At 43.4% G+C, this 21,829-nt stretch overlaps 1 protein-coding gene across 2 annotated transcripts in view; it reads left to right on the forward strand.

Moving 5' to 3' along the window:
* Positions 1-20,679, forward strand: part of ttc7a (tetratricopeptide repeat domain 7A) — a 52,459-nt gene extending 31,780 nt beyond the window's left edge. The window contains exons 17-21 of one of the 2 annotated variants that reach the window (XM_052079806.1): positions 1,081-1,197; positions 1,543-1,655; positions 3,282-3,416; positions 9,489-9,691; positions 19,735-20,679. In XM_052079806.1, coding sequence (XP_051935766.1) covers positions 1,081-1,197; positions 1,543-1,655; positions 3,282-3,416; positions 9,489-9,691; positions 19,735-19,953 — 787 coding nt within the window. In that variant the 3' untranslated portion in view covers positions 19,954-20,679. Of the gene's footprint in view, positions 1-1,080; positions 1,198-1,542; positions 1,656-3,281; positions 3,417-8,832; positions 8,964-9,488; positions 9,692-19,734 lie in introns of those variants that run through there. The other variant, XM_052079807.1, reaches the window with a different exon arrangement.
* Positions 20,680-21,829: the final 1,150 nt, after the last annotated feature.

Below are 21,829 nucleotides of genomic sequence, written 5' to 3' on the forward strand. Positions count from 1 at the left end.
TGTGTACCTTATATCTGACATCCCCACGTCACTTAACCCGTTGTTTTCAACCAAAAGGGCTGAGTCGAAATGCTATAACCTCTCCTCGTCATTCTTTCAACATACCTCACACACACACACACACACACACACACACACACACACACACACACACACACACACACACACACACACACACACACACACTTTGGATGCTTTACAAGATTTTTAAAGCTATGTTACAGTGATTTTGCAGTAGGCTCCAATGTAACCAATACATCAAAATTATCAATTCAAATGTGTACTACAACACAATATACGGCTAATTACCATTCAGATCCTGCATAGCGCACATGCAGCGGACAGATGATCAGACATGAATATGTCCAAATCTCCGTCCATCGCTTGAAAATGGTGACTCATACTCCCTCCTGAAGAAACTCAGTGTGGGAGAGGTATTACGTAAACCAGCTACGTTGTTACACCACATTCCAGTTAAAAAGTAAATTTTCTATAATCTCTGATGTAAAGGAGCGTTTACATGAAGATTGATAGCGTGGTCAAGAAGAATCTCGAGTTATTTGCTGCCGCAGTACTTGATCATCTTTATATCTTTACATGTCTTCTTTGGAGCAGGTGGTCTTTGCTTTTGGACTATTTATGTTGTAAATGTCTTTCGATACCGAGACTATGGAACAATTGCTGTACAACTTGAAGCCTTATTTGGTTCACTTCAATACTGGGAGAGAAACAGGGATGAAAATATTCATCTGAATATTATCAATATTCTCCCATCCCAGCAAATAAAATAATTTAAAAAATACTATTATTGAGTTGAATAAAATTAATATATCAATATTCCCATAGACATTATACTCATCTAGCGGTTAGCATGTCTGCCTCAAAGTTCTGAGGTGTGGCATTTGCATGTTCAAAAAAACACATGCATGTTAAACTGCACATAGAAGTGAATGTGAATTATTTGTTGTCCAAATGTGCTCTCTGATTGGCTGGTGACTCGATAATATTGCCTATAATTGATCTGAAGTCTTGTTTATTAAATGTGATTTTTGTGTTTTGTGTTGTTTTTTTTTGCTCTAGTTTGTTGTTCACAAAGGCTAAGCTTGAACAAGTCCTGTATGGTCCTTCTGTGGCCTTACAAACCTGCCAAGAAATGCTACAAATCTGGCAAAGGCGCTACGATGTCAGCCGCTCAATGTGAGTAAACCTATCATAAACTATATCTACATTTACAATAGCGTCGACATATAGTAGAATCCCATATTTTATCATGTCCACATATGCATTTCTATGATACTCCTATGGTAGATAAAAACATTCAAAGGGAAACTACTAGTTTACCAGCTTTCCGTAAAATTTTTGTTCAGCTTCTTTGGGGAACTTTTGAAATATTTCAGTAATTTGTGGGAATTAATTGATCGGAGTGGGAGTAAATTCTAAACACAATTTTTACAGACACTGCGAAGACAATCGAAGTACGGATGGCTCATCATAATGTAATTTTAATGTGTGTGTGTGTGTGTGTGTGTGTGTGTTTTCCAGTGAAGCAGATGACAGTAGCAGCATAAGAGTGGTTGAAAGGCTGGATGCCAGCCCTCGAGTCAGTAAAACATCCATCCACCTCACTCTGCCTGATTTCCAAGATACCTCTACTGGTCTGCCTTTTGACTTTTTAAATGATTGTTTAGCCTTGTGTTTGTAAAAACTAATACTGTACTGCGCACATTTTGAAGTTTTGAGTACACTCACACCGGCACGGGCAACGAGTGGCCCACAGGCTTTGTGCGGCCGGCGAGTAGGTGAATGCCAAGTGAATCTGGTTGAAATTGCTATGATAAAAATCACCCACAGCGGGAGGTCTAAAAAGTGGGGAAGCCCAGCAGCTGCAAGAGTACTTAGAAATATGTCAACGTGACACTCGCTTGAAAATGTGTTATTTTTGCTGACTTCGAAACAATATACTGTATTGTAGTGTTATGAGTTCCTCGTTCTGTATTTACAAGGGATTGTCAGTTCATTTGAAATGCGTAGTTGGTTATTGAGCTTTTTAATTCACACTTTTTTTTTTGCCTCTTTGATTTTAAAGTCAAGTAAAGCGGTACTCTCATTTCAAGACTAAAGTTATTCATGTCGTTCTAACAATGTATTTTATTCATGTTTATGTTTTACTTCTTTACAAGCTAAAATTATGGTAAACTCGATTGAGATAGAAAGAGCGGATGCAACCACGTTTCTCGGATTAGAAATAGACTCAAAACTATGTTGAAAGCCACATATCAATAATGTAAAAAGAAAAATAGCCAAAACCATAGGGATCCTCTACAAAACCAAGGATGTGCTAAATAAGTGATCTCTGTACACATTATACTCTTAATTATTATTACCATATCCGACCTATTGTGTGGAAATATGGGGAAATGCCTGTAAAACAAACACACTCCCTATTCTAAAACTACAAAAAGCCAATTCGAATTATTAATCGATCAAAATATACGTAACCCACAAATCCACTATTTATCAAATTAAATACGTTGACATTTTTTGACCTGGTTGACTTTAAAATCGCCCAATTAATGTACAAAGCACACATAACCTGCTCTGCCAAAACATTCTCAAGTTTTTCGAAATTCGAGAAAGCTGCTATGATTTAAGAGGTACCTACTTATTCAAAAAACTCAAAACAAGAACAAACATCAAGCAAAGAAGTGTATCTGTCAAAGATGTTAATCTGTGGGATAATTTCGAAACGGAACTGAAAATGAGTAAATCGCTTGCTGAGTTCAAAAACAAATTCAAAAAAATAGTACAAACCACCTACATCAATTATAGTTAAGGTGATAAATTCTAAACATTAATTACATATAGTAATACATTAGAATTAAGTTGATGAATAGAGAAAGGTACTGCAATATCCATTATGAATACAAGAGAAAATTGAGTGCCAGGGCGTGTGTGTATAAAATCCCGATACAAACCAAAAGTTGTAAAAATATCACGGTTAAGGGTAAAAGCATGAGCCTTTATGGAGACTTCTTCCTTCTGTCTTTCTTTCTTTTCTGATTTATATAAAAATGATCTATTTACATATAAACACATAACACATAAGACTAGATACGTTTTTACTTCTTCCTACTCCCTTGAACATAATAATTGTGTTGAATGATGACTGATTTCTCCCTCCTTTTTACAATTTGACTTACCTTACTTTCTATCAATTTACTACTGTATATGTTTTTATGTTCAATAAACAAACAAATGGAAACTTCACTTTCCACTTTCAGGTTCAATGAGTCCATCGTCGGTTGCAGCATCCCGTCTTGAAGCGGCTTTCTCAGAAGTGTCGGACATCAGCTCCACGCATCGCCAGGGACCCACATATATCTGGACTACTCTTGAACGTATTTGGCTGCAAGCTGGTATGAGAGCAGCACACTTTAAATGTGTTTTGATTTGTTGTTAATTGGGGCTGGAGAGTGAAGGTAGACTCAATAATGGATAATGTATTATATAATAAAACACAAAAAATTCTCGTCTCCTGACCTTTGAAATGCACGAAAAAGCCTCATTTAGTGGCTGGCACATTACACCCATGTCTCATGCAGTGACATGGGTGATGGGTGACACATCAGTGCTGGGTGTGAGTGTATGTATGCCAATGTATGCTTCAATCTATAGTAGAACATCTGAGTATGCAGTATCGGTCACTTTAAAAGAAGTGGAAATGGTGTGGTGTCCTATTTGTAGATTAAACTGCTGTGGTAATGAAGGAATGAGTGTAGGTATGTCATGCGTGTGCTTGATGCTCCCCAGCGTGAGAGCAGCACGTAATTGGGCACGCTCGCAGCTTCGAGAGAACATCGCCGCTGACCCCGCAAAAGTTGAATACAGTGCACTCCGCTTAATAGAACACCGGTTAATAGAGCAAAAGGCTCTGGAACGGATTTGCCTAATGCAATTTCCTATAAAGATACTCCGCTTAGTAGAACAGATCTCCGCTTAATAGAACAGGCCGTAAGCAATGAACATTGTAAACTAGTGGTTTTCGAAGTGTAGCTATCGCGATACTGTACCACTATCGCGAGAAAACGCGGTAGTTCTAGCCGTATACAGTAACAGGTAGCACGCGTCACTCCACACATAGACACACGCACGTCACAATGGCTTCAACTTCATTCAAGAGACGAGGGCTATCACCTGCGGATAAGAAGGACATACTCAGACGATACGATGCATTGCCGGATTCTCAGAAGGTACGCCCGCGGTTTCCAGGACTTCCCTCTTATCCAGCGCATTGAGAGGGAAGTCAACCGCAAAATTACGGACTCCTGTTTCCAGACAAAAGTAACGAAATTTTTCTCGTGATTTGAGATGTTTGACTGAAGTTGATTAAAGTTGGTGTTTTGTTGTTTGATTAAAGATATGGACGCCCACAGTCGAAATATCTCTTCTAACTCGTCAGCAGGGGTTTTTCTGCGTGCATAACTTGGTCGTCGACGTGTCTGAAGGTGTACCTAATAAAGTCCATCCATCCATCCATCCATCCATCTTCTACCGCTTATCCGGGACCGGGTCGCGGGGGCAACAGCTTTAGCAGGGAAGCCCAGACGTCCCTCTCCCTAGCTACTTCTTCCAGCTCTCCCCGGGGGATCCCGAGACGTTCCCAGGCCAGCTGGGTGACATAGTCTCTCCAGCGTGTCCTGGGTCTTCCTCGGGGTCTCCTCCCGGTGGGACATGCCCGGAACACCTCACCAGGGAGGCGCTCAGGAGGCATACGAATCAGATGCCCAAGCCACCTCATCTGGCTCCTCTCGATGTGGAGTAGAAGCGGCTCGACTCTGAGCCCCTCCCGGATGACCGAGCTTCTCACCTTATCTCTAAGGGAGAGCCCGGACACCCTGCGGAGAAAACTCATTTCGGCCGCTTGTATCCGGGATCTCGTTCTTTCGGTCACGACCCATAGCTCGTGACCATAGATGAGGGTTGGAACGTAGATCGACCGGTAAATTGAGAGCTTCGCCCTTTGGCTCAGCTCCTTCTTCACCACGACAGACCGATACAACATCCGCATCACAGCAGACGCTGCACCGATCCGCCTGTCGATCTCTCGCTCCCTCCTGCCCTCACTCGTGAACAAGACCCCAAGATACTTAAACTCCTCCACTTGGGGCAAGATCTCCCCCCCGACCCGGAGGGGGCACTCCACCCTTTTCCGACTGAGGACCATGGTTTCAGATTTGGAGGTGCTGATTTTCATCCCAACCGCTTCACACTCGGCTGCGAAACGCTCCAGTTAGAGTTGGAGAGCCCTGTTTGAAGGAGCCAACAGCACCACATCATCTGCAAAAAGCAGGGATGCAATACTGAGGCCACCAAAACGGACCCCCTCAACGCTTCGGCTGCGCCTAGAGATTCTGTCCATGAACGTTATGAACAGAATCGGTGACAAAGGGCAGCCTTGGCGGAGTCCTACCCTCACTGGAAACGATTCCGACTTACTGCCGGCAATGCGAACCAAACTCTGACATCGGTGGTATAGTGACCGAACAGCCCGTATCAGGGGGTTCGGTACTCCATACCCACGAAGCACCCCCCACAGAACTCCCCGAGGGACACGGTCAAACGCCTTCTCCAAGTCCACAAAACACATGTAGACTGGTTGGGCGAATTCCCACATACCCTCGAGAACCCTGCTAAGGGTGTAGAGCTGGTCCACTGTTCCACGGCCGGGACGAAAACCACACTGCTCCTCCTCAATCTGAGGCTCGACTTCCTGACGGACCCTCCTCTCCAGCACCCCTGAATAGACCTTACCAGGGAGGCTGAGGAGTGTGATCCCTCTGTAGTTGGAACACACCCTCCGGTCCCCCTTTTTAAAAAGAGGGACTACCACCCCGGTCTGCCAATCCAGAGGCACTCTCCCCGTTGACCACGCGATGTTGCAGAGGCGTGTCAACCAGGACAGCCCCACAACATCCAGAACCTTGAGGAACTCTGGGCGGATCTCATCCACCCCTGGGGCCTTGCCACCGAGGAGCTTTTTAACCACATCGGTGACTTCAACCACAGAGATAGGAGAGCCCACCTCAGAGTCCCCAGGCTCTGCTTCCTCCAAGGAAGGCATGTTGGTGGAGTTGAGGAGGTCTTCGAAGTACTCTGCCCACCGGTTCACAACATCCCGAGTCGAAGTCAGCAGCGCCCCATCCCCACTGTACACAGTGTTAGTGGTGCACTGCTTCCCCCTCTTGAGACGTCGGATGGTGGACCAGAATTTCCTCGAAGCCGTCCGGAAGTCGGCTTCCTTGGCCTCACCGAACTCTTCCCATGCTCGGGTTTTTGCCTCGGCGACCACCGAAGCTGCGTTCCGCTTGGCCAGTCGGTACCCGTCAGCTGCCTCTGGGGTCCCACAGGCCATAAAGGCTCGATAAGACTCCTTCTTCAGCTTGACGGCATCCCTTACTGCTGGTGTCCACCAGCGAGTACGAGGGTTGCCGCCACGACAGGCACCAACCACCTTACGGCCACAACTCAGATTGGCCGCCTCAACAATAGAGGCACGGAACATGGTCCACTCGGACTCAATGTCCCCCGTCTCCCCCGGAACATGGGAAAAGCTCTGTCGGAGGTGGGAGTTGAAACTCCTTCTGACAGGGGATTCCGCCAGACGCTCCCAACAAACCCTCACAATACGTTTGGGTCTGCCAGGACGGACCGGCATCTTCCCCCACCATCGGAGCCTACTCACCACCAGGTGGTGATCAGTTGACAGCTCCGCCCCTCTCTTCACCCGAGTGTCCAGAACATGCGGCCGCAAATCCGATGACACGACCACAAGGTCGATCATCGAACTACGGCCTAGGGTGTCCTGGTGCCAAGTGCACATGTGGACACCCTTATGTTTGAACAAGGTGTTCGTTATGGACAGTCCGTGACGAGCACAGAAGTCCAATAACAAAACACCACTCGAGTTCTGATCGGGGGGGGCGTTCCTCCCAATCACGCCCCTCCAGGTCTCACTGTCATTGCCCACGTGAGCATTGAAGTCCCCCAGTAGAACAAGGGAGTCCCCAGCAGGGGTACTCTCCAGCACACCCTCCAAGGACTCCAAAAAGGGTGGGTATGCTGAGCTGCTGTTTGCTGCATATGCACAAACAACAGTCAGGACCCGTCCCCCCACCCGCAGGCGGAGGGATGCAACCCTCTCGTCCACCGGTGTGAACCCCAATGTACAGGCACTGAGCCGGGGGGCAATAAGTATGCCCACACCTGCTCTGCGCCTCTCACCGTGAGCAACTCCAGAGTGAAAGAGAGTCCAACCCCTCTCGAGAGGACTGGTACCAGAACCTAGGCTGTGTGTGGAGGCAAGTCCGACTATATCCAGTCGGAACTTCTCTGCCTCACACACCAGTTCGGGCTCCTTCCCTGCCAGAGAGGTGACATTCCATGTCCCACCTCATGGTCTCACCACCCGTAGGAGGGGTCAAAGGGGTCGGGTGCAATGCGAGCTGGGCGGCAGCCAAAGGCGGGGACCCTGGCGGTCCGATCCTCGGCTGCAGAAGCTAACCTAATAAAGTGTCTCCGGTTAATAGAAACTCCGCTTAGTAGAACAGAAGCGCTTCGGCCCAATGGTGTTCTATTAAGCGGAGTGCACTGTACTTTGTAAATGGGCAAAACATTTACATCATATTATAACAATGGTTCCGAAGAAATTGTAGAACAAGAACAGTTTTAAGTCTAGTATTGACAACATTCCCGCACTCTAGGTGACGTATGGAGTTAGCTTCGCATTTTCCTCATTCTTTCAGTCACCTCGTTCTAAAGAATGTAGGTATGAATGTGAGTGGAAATGGTTGTTTGACTAGAGGCGGTGATCTGTGATTGACTGGCAACCAGTACAGGGTGTGCATTGCCTCTCGCGCGGTGACCCTGAACAGAATAAGCAGTAGCAAAATGAATGGATCAAAAGGCTTTTCGCCTCACCTCTTGTTGGAAATGGAGCACGTAAAGCATTAATCTGGAGGATTTCTTGAGGATAAAAAGTATGACAGATTGATAAACGGCTGGCCCAAAGGAAGACAATGGTTTCTCGTGGTGGTTTGGTTTACCATAATTACAAAGCTCGAGTAAGGCAGAAAAGCTGGCAAAACATTATGGCAGCAAAGAGTTCGATTCATCTGCACACGTAGAACACAGAAACAAAACAAACAACAACAACTGATCTACCAAATTATTGTTCATAAACTGAACAAGTGCTTCTGTACTAAAAGGCTCAAGCGTGAGATAGGTAGATGAGATGCTCACCATACAGACAGTGGTCAGCACGCACCTGTCACCCTCTAAAGTTCTAGTTGGATTTTTTTTTTTTTTTGCATTGAAAACAAAACAAAACAAAATGTCCCAAACATTTGTGTTAGTGTCCATTGACACTAAGGCTGAACTTTTACACTGTCGTTCATTCTGCGTATTTTCCCTTATTTCTCAACAATCCAAAACTAGTCAGCAGGCAGTGATGATTTAAGGTCTAGTTTTACTCTCACAACAGGGTGGGCTCACTTGTGTGCCACACTTTATTTTAAAAGGACACAAAGATAAAGTATAGTTGCAGCAGAGGAGACGATTCAAAAGGGAAATTGAACAACCAGTCTTCCAGTGTTTTATACACCCTAGTGGGTCGAAGTGGGTGGGGCAGATGGAATTATGTCGGGGTTGTGTCCCTTGTGGCTCTCAGTAATTCGAAAGTTATTTTTTTTTGGGACCAGCCTTTTCCTCATGTTATTCAGGCGCTTGTGAAAATACGGCATAGTTTCACTGAAGTCTCTTAATGTGTTTCCTTAGTGTAATACGACCAGGCTGAGTTCTTCCCAGCATTCCTGCTCTCCTCGCCAACTTCCTGTCACAATCTCAGTCGGTGATTGACCACGCAGGAAAAAAATAGCACACACAGAGCAATGCACTAATTTGTCACGTGCGACTGCAAATGTAGATATTAGTACTGTGGATCACTTATCCTGGTTGCCCAAAATAAAGCTACTGCAAGAGAAACAACGTTAATTATGATAAGTGATTCCTTCCGGTATATCTATACTTAGGTAAGAAAAAAAAACAATAACAACAGAACACCTGCCCAATGCACAGATGAATTCACACCGCATTCAGGAGCAAGAAGCATGCATGATATTTGCACAACACGGTTCACCTCAGTTCTCCCTGAACCACTTCTGCTGTTTCGTGGTGTGACTGTTTCGAGGTGAAGAGTTCATTTCTCAAGGCTTGCTTGGCTGTTGTTGCATAATGTCATGGAAGTATTCTCCAGTAATCCAGATCTGAGGTATCACTGGACAAAATGGAACTACTGTATGACATGAACTTGAGTGGAATATGTAATGTTTAGTGTAATTGAGCTTCACGCTGTTTGTACTCGAAAATGCTGCTTTGAGGTTGTTACTTGCACTTGGACCCGACCGTCTTGATATGTCTGTCTGCCTGCGCAGGCGAACTGTTCATGGAGGATGGCCGACCGAAAGAGGCCCAGTTTTGCATCGCCGAGGCGAGCTCACTCTTCCCCAACTCGCACTCAGTGTTGCTGCAGAGGGGTCACCTAGCCGAGCTGCGGGGTCAACTGGATGAAGCTAAAAACCTCTACGATGAAGCCTTGGCCATCCACCCTACTGGGGAGCAAATACTGGTGCACATGGTGAGCAATGGCAACAGCTATGCTGATGCAAAATTTCATGTATTATCGGGCTTTTTTTTTTTTTTTAGGAGGGGCCGGGGTTATAATTCTATTAAGCCCTCCTCTACATGGTTCCCACCTTTCAAAACAATTGTTACACTTAATAAGTTTTAAAATGCAAAATGAAGAATAAAAACTGAAGCTGCAGGCCGCATTCATAAATTATTGTGAGCGGAGCATGAACGAATGATTGACGCACCGTTTAAATCCTTGTTGTTGTAGTTTTTTTTGGGCAAAGCCAAAGTTAATCACTATGACGGCCGTTGACTCTTCTTTGTCGTGTTCTTTTCTCTTCTCTCTTCTGAAAGAACTCTCGTTTTAAAAAAAAGACGATGAAGAAGAAGCACTTCCGTCGGAAGTAGTCATGGAAAATAACTTTAGCTTTGCGCAATGAGAAGAATTTAAAGGGTGCATTAATTCATTGTGATTGTTCTTTTGGCTGCAATGCGAGACAAGATTCTAGTTAAGTTGTTTTTAGAGAAAAACTTTAACATAGTTATTTGCCAACATTTCATCATCCTCATTTGCGGTTGGAGGCCAAGTGTGCACCACTCACAATTTCTATTGAATGTACAAATCTTCACAGGCAAAAACTCAAATCTGAAACGTATTCAGACATCCAACATTATTGACATGCTTGGTTCACAATATCCTCCTCTAACAATCTCACAATATTTTAAATTAGTTTAAAAAAAAATGAATATATTCACATGCAAGAAGCAGCTTTTGAAAAGGGAGAAAGAATCAGGCATCTGAAAAAAAGTATGAAATTCCACAAATAGGCCAGTAGTGTTGTGCTGCATAATGAGATGTTGCATAACAATATGACCCAAAAATAAAATCTGTTTTTAACTGCGCACACTATCAACACTCCCCCACCGCCAGTATTCCCCGTTCCCCACACATTTCGGTTCAGCATGTACATGACGACTAAAAGGATATTAATCTTCTATTTCTACTCATAAAAACAATCATGATAACAGTGAGCATAATAACTTGTTTGTGCTGAGGAGAAAATAGTGTGCAAATTCACATTTCTGATTTGCTTTTTTTTGGAGTTGAGGGAACTGATTTTTACCTTCTGCCATCTGGTGATTTCCTCATCCTGATCACAAATGAAGTGTTCAGCTCAGATCTTTACGATCAGCATGAACATTCCGCTTCATTGGCTTCTATTCTGTCAGTGGACACAGGAACTAGCAGATGGCACTTTTTGAGGTGATTATTGTGTGGATCAGTGCTAGATTGAACGGCACAGATCAGAATGAGTGCCACATTCTGAAAAGCAAAGACGGCCACCACCTGCCTATGCCGGAATCCTCTTTACCATGGAGGCACTTGCTGAAGATTTTAGAGAAGGTGGAGTTTTTTAACACTGAGAATATGAGGTTTAACTTTCTAACTATTTATTTTAAAGATGCATCGATTTGGTTGAATTACAATATGCTGATTGAGATCCTTATCCAATCCCAGGTGCTACTTTTAGATCTAAAAAGTGTCCAGGGAAATCTGGACATCTGGTCATCACCTGACTGACAGATGAGACGCCAAAAAGCTGCATGCGGCTCTGTGTTGCCCACCCTTGAACAAGGAGACATTTTTAATTTTAACGTGTCATCTATGGGACGTGTGTGTGTTTGTGTAATTCTAAATCACTTCTTTTTTTTCAAGTACAAATAACTGTACGGCATTAATGTCATTTTTGATTAATCTGTTCTTTTTGTGGACTCAGAATATGGGTCACATTAGTGCTAATTAGCACACCATCACGTGCTGATTCTTTCAGTGCCTAGAAAGCTTTGAAACTACCTCCAGTTCTTGACCAAAAAAAAGAATTCATTTGCTAGTGACTTTCTCGTTTCTGATCATTTGGGCAACCCACGTTGTCTCGCTCGCTCTAGTTTTACCTCTCACCCAAACACACTTCCGCTCTCCAAGGATCCGCTCCCGCCCATTCCCCAACAGTCTCTCTCTCTCTCTCTCTCTTTCTCTCTCTCTCCCTCCCTCCGACTGCCGTCCAAATGATCCATGATTAACCACTGTCCCTGTGACCTTTGAACTGTCTCTTCTATCCTGCTGAAGGGACCGGCAAGGGATGTTCCTGAAATCCAAAGACTTGTGCGCAATTGACACATTCACCCCCCCCCCCCACACACACACACACGCACACACACACACACACCAGTCGTCTCCATAGTTACCATCGATGTGTTGGCTGATACCTCTTTGACTGGCTTTCTTTTGACCACATAAGGCTAGTGTGTTAGCTCTTTTTGCGTACTTGTGTGCGCATGTTTGTGCGTGCGCGTGTATATGCCAAAGTGTAGTCGCGTCTCTTCCATATTTGGCCTGTGCTAAAGCCAATCCCTAGAGGTGAAACGTTGAAATGAAGCCAGCTGGCAGTGTCCCACGCTATAACTCTCACAGGGCAGATGCGCTCTTTGTGAACTTGTGTGTGTGTCTGTGCGTGTGTGGATTTAGTCTCATGTTGTGGTGAGCACTGGTAAAACAAAAGAGGTCCTACCATGTCTCCCTTCATATTTTGGATTAGATGACTGTGCTAAAGGGATGCATCCTTGCTTGCTCAGTGGGACAGCGTGTGGGCCATTTAACTTGGAGATCTTCCTATATTTCTGGCTTGCATCAGCCTGCAAGAATACAACCCACAGTGGCAGGTTTTCTCAGTGGCTCAGGCTCCCTACATGTATTTTTATACTGTATGTGCCGCTGACACTTTATGTGCCAGTGGCCCATTTATTCTGCTCTGCCTGGAGGGGGAACTCTGATTATTCTTGGTTGATGTTCTTGAGTTATTATTCTCCAAAAGTACATTCTGTTCTGCACTTTCCTTGAATATCCTCCAGTCTTGGGTTATTAGGGTTGGAAATAAGATACGTTCCGGCTGTTGCTTGCACCATTACGCAAACATGATTTGTGGGTAGTCATCTTAATTAAAGTCAATCAGTCTTATCTGGACAAATTCTTCCCCAAAAAGTCTGAAATCAATGCATATTATTTCAAGCAATGATGATTTTTCCAAATCCTCGCAGACTTCTGCCCGACTGTCTCCGCACATGGACCAAATTGCTGATACAAAAAAAGAGAGCACTAGGTTTTATTTTAATTGGGCACCAGAATTCACTACGTGTCGCTCTAGCTGCCCAAGAATTTCGTCAACGTTTTCTTTGCTTCATTACAGCAGACTTTTTCCTTGCACCAACCCTTAAAGCAGGGGTCTCAAACGCATTACATATTGTGGGCCGCATACGGCCTCAGTCAATGTCAAGTGGGCCAGACCATTAAAATTATAGCATACTCTGCTATAAATAACCAAAATATCATGTTTTTCCTTTGTTTGGATTTAGCGAAATACAAGAACATGAGGAAAATGTTGAAATGTACCTACATTTCATTTACCTAACATTTCATAAAACACCTTAGATTTCCTTAGACAAATGTTCAATTTACTTTGATTATTCACATATATGCATTGCAACTGATCCCACTGATTGTACAAAGGCACCAAAAATGAAAAAGTAGTTAGTATTTAAAAATATATTCATGCATTTTAAGAATAAACAAGATTTATAAAGAAAGAATTTTTTTAACCATGTACACATGTACATATGAAATCTTAATGTAACCCCCGCCTACACTTTACAAACTAAAGAGAAAACAGTGGGCCCCCTAGCGTATAATATATAAATTGCATATTATTAAAAAATATTCATTCCATGTCATTTTATGCATTTTTTTTCATTTTTAAATTATGCCGCGGGCCTGATCGAACACCCTCGGAGCCGGTTCAAGCCCGCGGGGCGTAGGTTTGACATCACCCTTAAAGAAAAGTCACAGGGTGTGAAGTTAGGACTCTTGGCTAGCCACTCATACGGACCACGATGAAGGCCAGGGAAGTGACCTTTCAGCCATTCACTGATGACAATAGCAAAATGTGCAGGGGCACCCAGCATGCCTTGCATGGAAGTCAAATATTCAACATTCTCCCAACACTGATAACTGGACAGATTTCTCAACATTCATGACATGGTGAAGAATGAATAGGAGAATAATCCTGTCTTTGTTCAGCCCCATTCTCCATTTTTCAGAGATAATGAGGATCTTCTCCTGCCCGATAGGGCTGGTTGTTACAGTGTGAAATACTGCTTTTTCAGTCAATCTTTTTGTCAAGACAGCGTAATCACCGCTAACTCCACATGAATGTTGCAGTCTTCCACTAAGAGTGATTGCCACTAGTGCGGCAAAGCGAGCATCTCCTTTCAACTCTTTCTTGAGCACAGTTTGTGTGATGTGAAAGGAGAGCCAACTTGATTCCCTTGAGATTCATGTTTCCATTTCCACGGGCAGCTCCTTCTTCGAGTAGCAGCTCAATCTGATCATCTTTGTGTCAAGTGGAGCATGAAGTGGTCTTTTATTTTAACTATTTTTGCAATGATGATTTCCGAAATTCGTACCTTTGCCACTCGCCGGGCATTCTCCTTCCAAAGTATGACGTTCAGCCATGTTCACAGGAATTCCGAATTTCAGACAAATATCATCCATTTGAAAACAATTGCAGATCAATACAAACACAAAGTTGAAAAATAAATTCCAATAAATAAATGCTCAATAAGTGGTTTAACCCTTTCAGGGTTACTACAGTGAACAGCCGATAATGTTATCAGTTTACAGGTGCATTGAAAGGCTTAAAATGCCGAGTTACTTTTCAATCTCCCCGTATAGCTACTGTATATACATACTCGTACCAGCAGCCATGACCGCATGTTTCTACTGTCATCAAACAGTGACTCACCGCAATGGTCAGCTGCTGGTATTTTTAAATCAACGCGGGCGTGGCTGTGAGGAAAAACTGCAGTGTGTGCGTGCGTGTGTGTGCGCGTGCTCCTGGTGAGTGTAAGAGTCTTAGTTCAAGCCCTCGCAGCAGCCCACAGGCGAAACTAAAGCCTATTTTCAGTTTGTATGCATTCGTATGAGCAACTACATGACGTCTGTGCAATGTGGCACAAGTTTATACAGGTATGTTCTGGCTGTATAGCTGATCCCTACACAGAGTTCAGCCTTTCAACTTGTGGTAAGGTGGTATGTCATGAATCTGACCCACTCCCAACATCCTCCACATTTCATTTCCCATGTGCCCATAGTGGCACCTGCTCTGAGTCAGCCACGCACGCTCTGCTTTGCCTCCTCTCCTCCAGAAGCATATTCATACACATGCATGCAAAATCTCAAGGACGGGGACTTGTGCTCATTGAACTAATTTTTTTTCCTCCCAATTATCAAATGCTCACATCTTTCTGTCCTCTCCTGTGCTTGGGGGTGGCTGTCAGCTGATTGGATCATGGGAATACATTATTTATAACTCTTCTTGCCATTTTATGGGATTGCTTAGCAACCCGGGAAATATATTCTATTGAGTAAGACCGCCGATAAGCAGAGAAGAGGCAGTGGAAGAGATTCAGAGGGAAAAATGAATCAGTGGCACAAACACTTGGGCAATTGCGAGCTGGTTGCTGCCTTTTTTGCAACGTATGGCTTCATGCAGTTGTTTGCCATTCATCTGCCCCTTTCATTATTCAGGTTTCGCTAACTTGAAGCATTCCTTGTTTGCTTTAGAATGTTTGCCTGCATTTACATCCTCAACTCCGCCCTCTTTCCATTCTTTCTATTTGTCCCTTTCCACTTTCACTATGGATTGCCATTCACTTGTTTCCCCAGCCTCTGACTTGGGCTTTGCAAATGTGTGGGTGCAAGGGAGAAAGGTGGCAATGGTCTTTGAAATCCAGGGCTCAATTGCGGAAGCATGCAGACACACAAGATCCACCGACAGCCACTTGCACTCCTCGTACAGCATGTGAACGAATGATCAATAACTGTGTTTAAGATATTTGGCTCACATGAATGATAATGGATGATTTGACAGTGTCAGCCTTTATAATGCACTCGTTGAAATGGAATTAAACTTTAAGGAATCTTTAAAGATTTGTTTTACTTAAGGTGAAGTAGAAAATGTCTCAATTTTTTTCCCATTTCACCTGCTGACACAGGAGGCCATGTCTCATGCAGGGAACGACAACGGTAAAGATCTGAACCACAAACCTAAATGGGATTGTCAAACAACTGGGTTAGACCAAGTCCCAAACGACATGTCTTGTGGGGGGTTTTCCACTTTAGACTGGTTGGTACCTTCTGAAAACGATTTAAGAAGATGGACAACCAGAGAAGAGATTATGACAGGTGCTAAAATGGCTGGAACCGATTAGTCGACAAGTGGACTTGTCCACTACTCCACTTTGACATTTTAACCTTAATGTCAATTAATTGCTCATCGTGTGTTTTTTAACATCTCGTGTTCGAGTTGGTGAGTTCAGAGTGAACTGACAGCTTGCCTACCACCACCACAATTCTGTAGTGCAGTGAAATGTCCAGCTGACAAGGCGCCGCGGTCTTCATACATCTGCGCAGGTCCCAGAGTCTCAAAATAAGATGGTTGTGGAGGAGTATGGAGGTTAGCTTCGCATCACTAACCTCAATTTCCATTCATCTTAAAAGATTCATACCAGTGTTACCATGGGACTGCTTGAGTAATAAGGGCAGCGGCGTGATGTAAAGCTACATCTATGTCGCCAAAGTGTTATATGCAATCATTCACAGGCAACAACAATGAGCTAATGGGCAATATTATTAGTGTCTAAACATTTTCAGTGGGACAATTGCAAGCAAATAGAAACTGAGCATTTCTTGTATCAAAAACATAAGGCATTAAATACCAAAAGTCTTGAACAGCCTTTGGGCAGCTTCACTTGAGCGGCGGCCATTTTAGCATGTAGCATAATATCATACAGTCGGTACGTTGCTGTGCGTTTATGACCTTAAACCAGCAAAACTGGAACAAGACAAATATTCAGTAGTACACCTTTTGTCAGTGTGAGAAGCTTTACAGTTAAGACACCTCAGGAGGAAACGGTTGAATTAGTGTACTTCAGTTTAAGAGTTAAGTTGGTTCGCTCTAATTCTTAAGAAGGAGTCAAATGACTTGATGTAGCTCAGGAAATTCAACCCTTTTCATTGGTGAGAAATTGGCGTCTTAAAATCATTTGGGGTAAATTTTCGATCAGCCAGCTAGCTTAAACTCTCTGATAATTGTAACTTATTTCAGAACAGGACAAAGTAGTCAACTCATGAGACGCCGAGACCAACTAAAGATTCGTATTTATCTTGTTTGCATGCTCCAGTCCGTTCATTGTAGAGCTATTTTAGAGCAATGTGACACACGCAGTTCGACGTCAACAAAAATGTGATTTATCAAGATGGAGTTTATTAGTCTTTCTATCACAACGGTTGTGATAACTTTAACACTTTAACCCCTTCAAATGCCAACAATGAACCTGTAACTGTAACCTGGTAACACGATAAGCTAACCACTGTAATAACCTTACACTACAAAACTATACCAAACTACACCAGACAAAACAGTTTTCTGGATTGAATTTGCTGAACATTCATTCATCCACAGCTTTGCTATTTTTAAAAGTCCTCTTCTGTCAACATGATTGAGAGGAGTATATATTCATTATTGAGTCATTTGCATTCATTAAGAGCTGTGGAAGACATTGTTGATTTATTGATTTCTCCTGGGAACTGATTTCCAAAGTATGGAACCCTTTTTAAAATAGATGCAGATGAGTTTAGACTTTTTTTTCCCTTTTCATAAATGAAATCATCATTTTGTTTTTACGTGGGTTGTTTTTGTAAGATAGTAAAATTGGATTGATGATCCAAGACATTTCAGTCTGTTAAATATAGGCAGGAGGCAAATACTTTTTTACTGCACGGTCTGCGACTAATTTCTTCAATGGCATTTAATTCCGTAACAAAATGCTACTAGGATTGTCTGTTTTGTAGAATTATGGTTTTATTCTCACCTGCAAAGGAAAGATGCTGTCTTAGGTGGTGTATTTTGAACAATTTTTCCAAATTATTTGAAAGAGGAATGGAAAGACAACTAGCTTGCTTCACTAGCTAACACTCAGCTTGGCTCAGCTCACTTCATTTGTGCTTTCACTAGACACAAAATCTGCATCACCAAGCTTGTTGCGATCGGCTGAAGTAAAACAGGAGACAGATGGCTTGAAGCAGTTCAAGTAAAATCAACCCGGTACGGGTTTATTTCATGTGATGCCAGAAACAAGCAGTCCCAATGTTCCTCTTCCTATTTTTGTTGCAAGTTCCAATCTGTTCACTGTGAGATGTTGCCCGCTTTTAGTGGACTGTTTTGAAGTTGAAAATTCAGTTTTTCCATGACCTCTGCCTGCTCATTATTGTCAAGGGTTGTGGTCCCCAACCATTTTTCCGCCGTGGACCAGTAAATACAAGTCCACCATTCTTGCAGAATGGCAAACGGGAGGAGGTAGGTATTAGGGGGTGGTATATTTGCTACAACTACAAATGTGAATGTGTTGTGTATTTTTATGTACCTTTGCTAGCAGCAGAAACACCATAGTAATGTTAATAACAATGTTTTAATGTGGTCTCTCTGGTAACTCAAGCATGCAACAGACGCCACAGAACAAATATGAAGTGTATGAATAATGTGAGGTGGGCGGGGCTGTTTGATGTTTGTCATACACAGCCCTACGCTATGGGTGGAAGTTGGTTTGAAGTGCCCGCTTCACAGTGGCCAGCTTTACACCATCCGCAAGTGGAGATTGTCTTGCAGTTCCTCATAAATATAAAATGCTTGCCTCACATTGATACCTTCTGGCGAGTCCGTCTGTGCTTCCTCCATGTTGCTTGTGCGCTTCTCCTGCACTGAATTGAAAGGGAATGAGAGGAGCTGCTTCCATTTGCCGGGAAACAAATTGGCTGTGTCCACTCCCACAACAGCACAGACGCCCATTTCAACCTTCGCATTTCTACAAAAATACCAAACTAAAGAAGACTCCACCCGTGTGCACAGTTAGACTGCACTTTTTGCTAGACTTGCAATTGGCTCATAAATACGACCCAAAGCGTAAAAACACTTTTTTCACCTTCTCAGTTACCATAGTTAAGATTTTGGGCGGGGCTAACACGAGGCATGTTGATATCCAGTGCAGTTGCGAATTACTTATTACTTATAAAACATAATAAAACCTTGACCCATTTCTGACACAGCACTGTGCAGTTATCTAGCTGCCATCTCGCAATGCCTAAAAGCCCCAAAGTATGCATCAGTTGCGTTTCAGATTTGCTAAAATATTGTGTCAATGTAACATGCAGTTCCACCAGAGAATTCAAGCCCATCCAAATCCGGGAGAAATTATTGGAACAATAGCTCATTATTAAAGGGACTTTTATATCCTGGCAAGGCTGCATGTACGCGTGCATCCCGTGATAACTTTTCTCCATAAACGACAGTTTTTCTTCTCAGTAGCAGCAAGAAAATGAAAAAAACAACCCAAGGTAGACACAGCGGGTGTACACGCTCTCATTGAAAGTTTCTTCAGAGCTCCTCGAGAGCGACCAAGTGGCATCCAAGTTATGTACAGCTATTATAGCATTGACAAGAAATTAGCTTAGAATATTAACATAGCCTTTCCCAGCTTACTTTGGGGAATAGGCGAGGTACCCTCTGGCCTGGTCGCCAGACAATCGCTGGAGAAATAGTTTGCACGTGTATAGCAGCGGCACTGTAGTAGTGGAGTAGAAGAGGCTACAATATATCACGCTGTGGAGCAGTTCAAGGTTTGAGGCTTCCCTCAAATTCACTTCCGCAGTCTTTGTAGGGGGAACTTAGTGCTATGTCTCGACCAACTACGGTGTTTGTCCGTTCCCAGCAAGTCTTGAACTATACGATTTCCAGGCCTTGTGAGGTCTTGAGTTCTTGAACTGGTTCTCATATATTGTGGTAAGGTTCATTGTGGTTGGTATTGGTCGTTGTAAATATTGATTTCACAAAATTGTGAAAGATATATTATATGAAGTATAATTTCACAATTATTTGCCAGGGTCGGCTGCTTGTGAAGACGGGGCGTGCAAACCTGGGGGAGAAGGTCCTACGTGATGCCGTTCAAATCCACAACACGTCCCATAAAGCATGGAGTGGACTGGGAGAGGCTCTTCATTCTCTGGGAACCACTCAGGCCCCCGACTGCTTCCTCACAGCTCTGGAGCTGGAAGCTTCCTGTCCCATCCGACCTTTCACCATCATCCCCAGGGAGCTATGAGGAGTCTGGACTGGATTGTAGCTGTGGGTCAACAAACTGACAGACAGATTCGACACTGGTGCACACATCGTCTATGGGTGTCATAGGCATCAGGGATGTTGTTTATGTGGTAGGATCGAAACACTGACACAAAAACTTGTCCATGTTTGTATTCATTGTTAGTTATTTTAAGTGAACCCTAAAGAGTGATTTAGCTTTACAGCACAGTATGTACGGTATTGACATTTTCTTAAAAATTGTAAACATGTGCATGAAGGAGGTTTGTCTCTCAATTAAAAGAATTAACAGAAAATGAAAATTAATTCATGAGATTCATTCCAGGAATTCACTATTGGACAATAAAGTTTTACACTGCATCCAAATATGCAAAACATAAAGTCTTCCTATAAGGCTAGTATCAATATGGGAAATGAAGCCTACAGATTAACTATGATGGTTCTGTTACCTATAAATTGTGATAATAGATGGAATTGTCATCATTATAACTATTTGGTTTTGGCTAAAACGAAGATGAACTGAATACACATGGAGGCAGAATGTGGATAGAATGTGGATAGTATGTATGCATCGACATTAATTTTGTATAGGGTTGGCAGGCACAACAGCAGCCCAGATTCCTCTTTATTTTAGGCTCTGATTCATCTTTGATGATTGTGTTGATTGGCGTGTCTTACATATGCACATAAATTCACCCTCATTCATTTTTCAGCAGACCCGTTAAGCTATCAGTGTGTCATGAAAGGGGATGTTCATACTGTAAAAGCACAGCAATCGTGCATCATTAGTAGCTTTGTGTGAAAGAAAAGCCATGTAACAAGTCACAATGCCTTTGTGGAAGATTCCTTTTTTTTTCAGGAGGGATGGGGTTGGGGGGGGGGACTTCACATCCAGTCTTAATCCTCCCCATTATACATAATAACAGCTTTTAAAATCACTGCCGGATGCTGCATCTTCACCTGCCTTGTCAGTTGTGACTAATGGGCATCACTTCCCCTCCCAGTGTCTAACCACATTAATGTGAACACTGGGACTTGCCTACTGGCTTATGTAACACTGCCAGCACAGTTTTCTGCCTCTGAACGTCCCCCACCTCGCTCTCTCCCTATCTCGCACTCTCTCCAGGCTAGCCTGATGTGATGTGGCTTGGTTGCCTAGCAGCCACCCCCTTGTTTGAGTTACTGGGGAAAGTGGAGTGATATCTGGTCTTCTTAACGACACACTCACATGCGCACAGCAAGAAGCATCTGATGACCACATTGTCATTTTACAGCCTTGTCAGTGTGTGTGTTTGACTTGTTTGCCTGCTGTAGCCATGCGAGCGACGATGCAGCTGCAATCAAAGGCTCGGCCTGGTGTCAATTGATTAGTCACAAGAGCACGATACCTGTCTTTGTTCTTAAAAAGCACCTGTTTCCTAAATCATATATTTCCTTTTAATGCAACTAGAATTCCTCTTTGATTTTGAAGTCCTTAAAAAAAACAATAAAAAAAACATTCTATCCGCCCACACACTCCCAATATGAATAACCTTCCTTTATCAATACTCCTGATGACGCAACCCATGTCGATCACTGTCTTTTCTTTTTCAGCTGTCTCTCTATTTTTACTCTTTCCTTCATTGCTCAGCAGCCAGATCTCCCTCGTTTCCAGCCTTCCTCTCATTAGCACAGTGTGACACCCACACTGTGGCTTTGGGAAATGAATGGTCTATCCCTGTGGGTAAAGAAGTGAAACATTGCAAGTTCTGCTGCATGCATGCACGGGCATGGACTTGCAGGCGCTCACGGTGGCACAGAAAGAGCATATGCACGTATTCAAGCGGGGATGCAGACAAACACTGTCTTGACAGCCCCTGTAAAAGTAGATGGATTAATGG

Source organism: Hippocampus zosterae, chromosome 11 (assembly GCF_025434085.1).
Source record: "Hippocampus zosterae strain Florida chromosome 11, ASM2543408v3, whole genome shotgun sequence".
In the NCBI taxonomy this organism is placed as follows: Eukaryota; Metazoa; Chordata; class Actinopteri; order Syngnathiformes; family Syngnathidae; genus Hippocampus; species Hippocampus zosterae.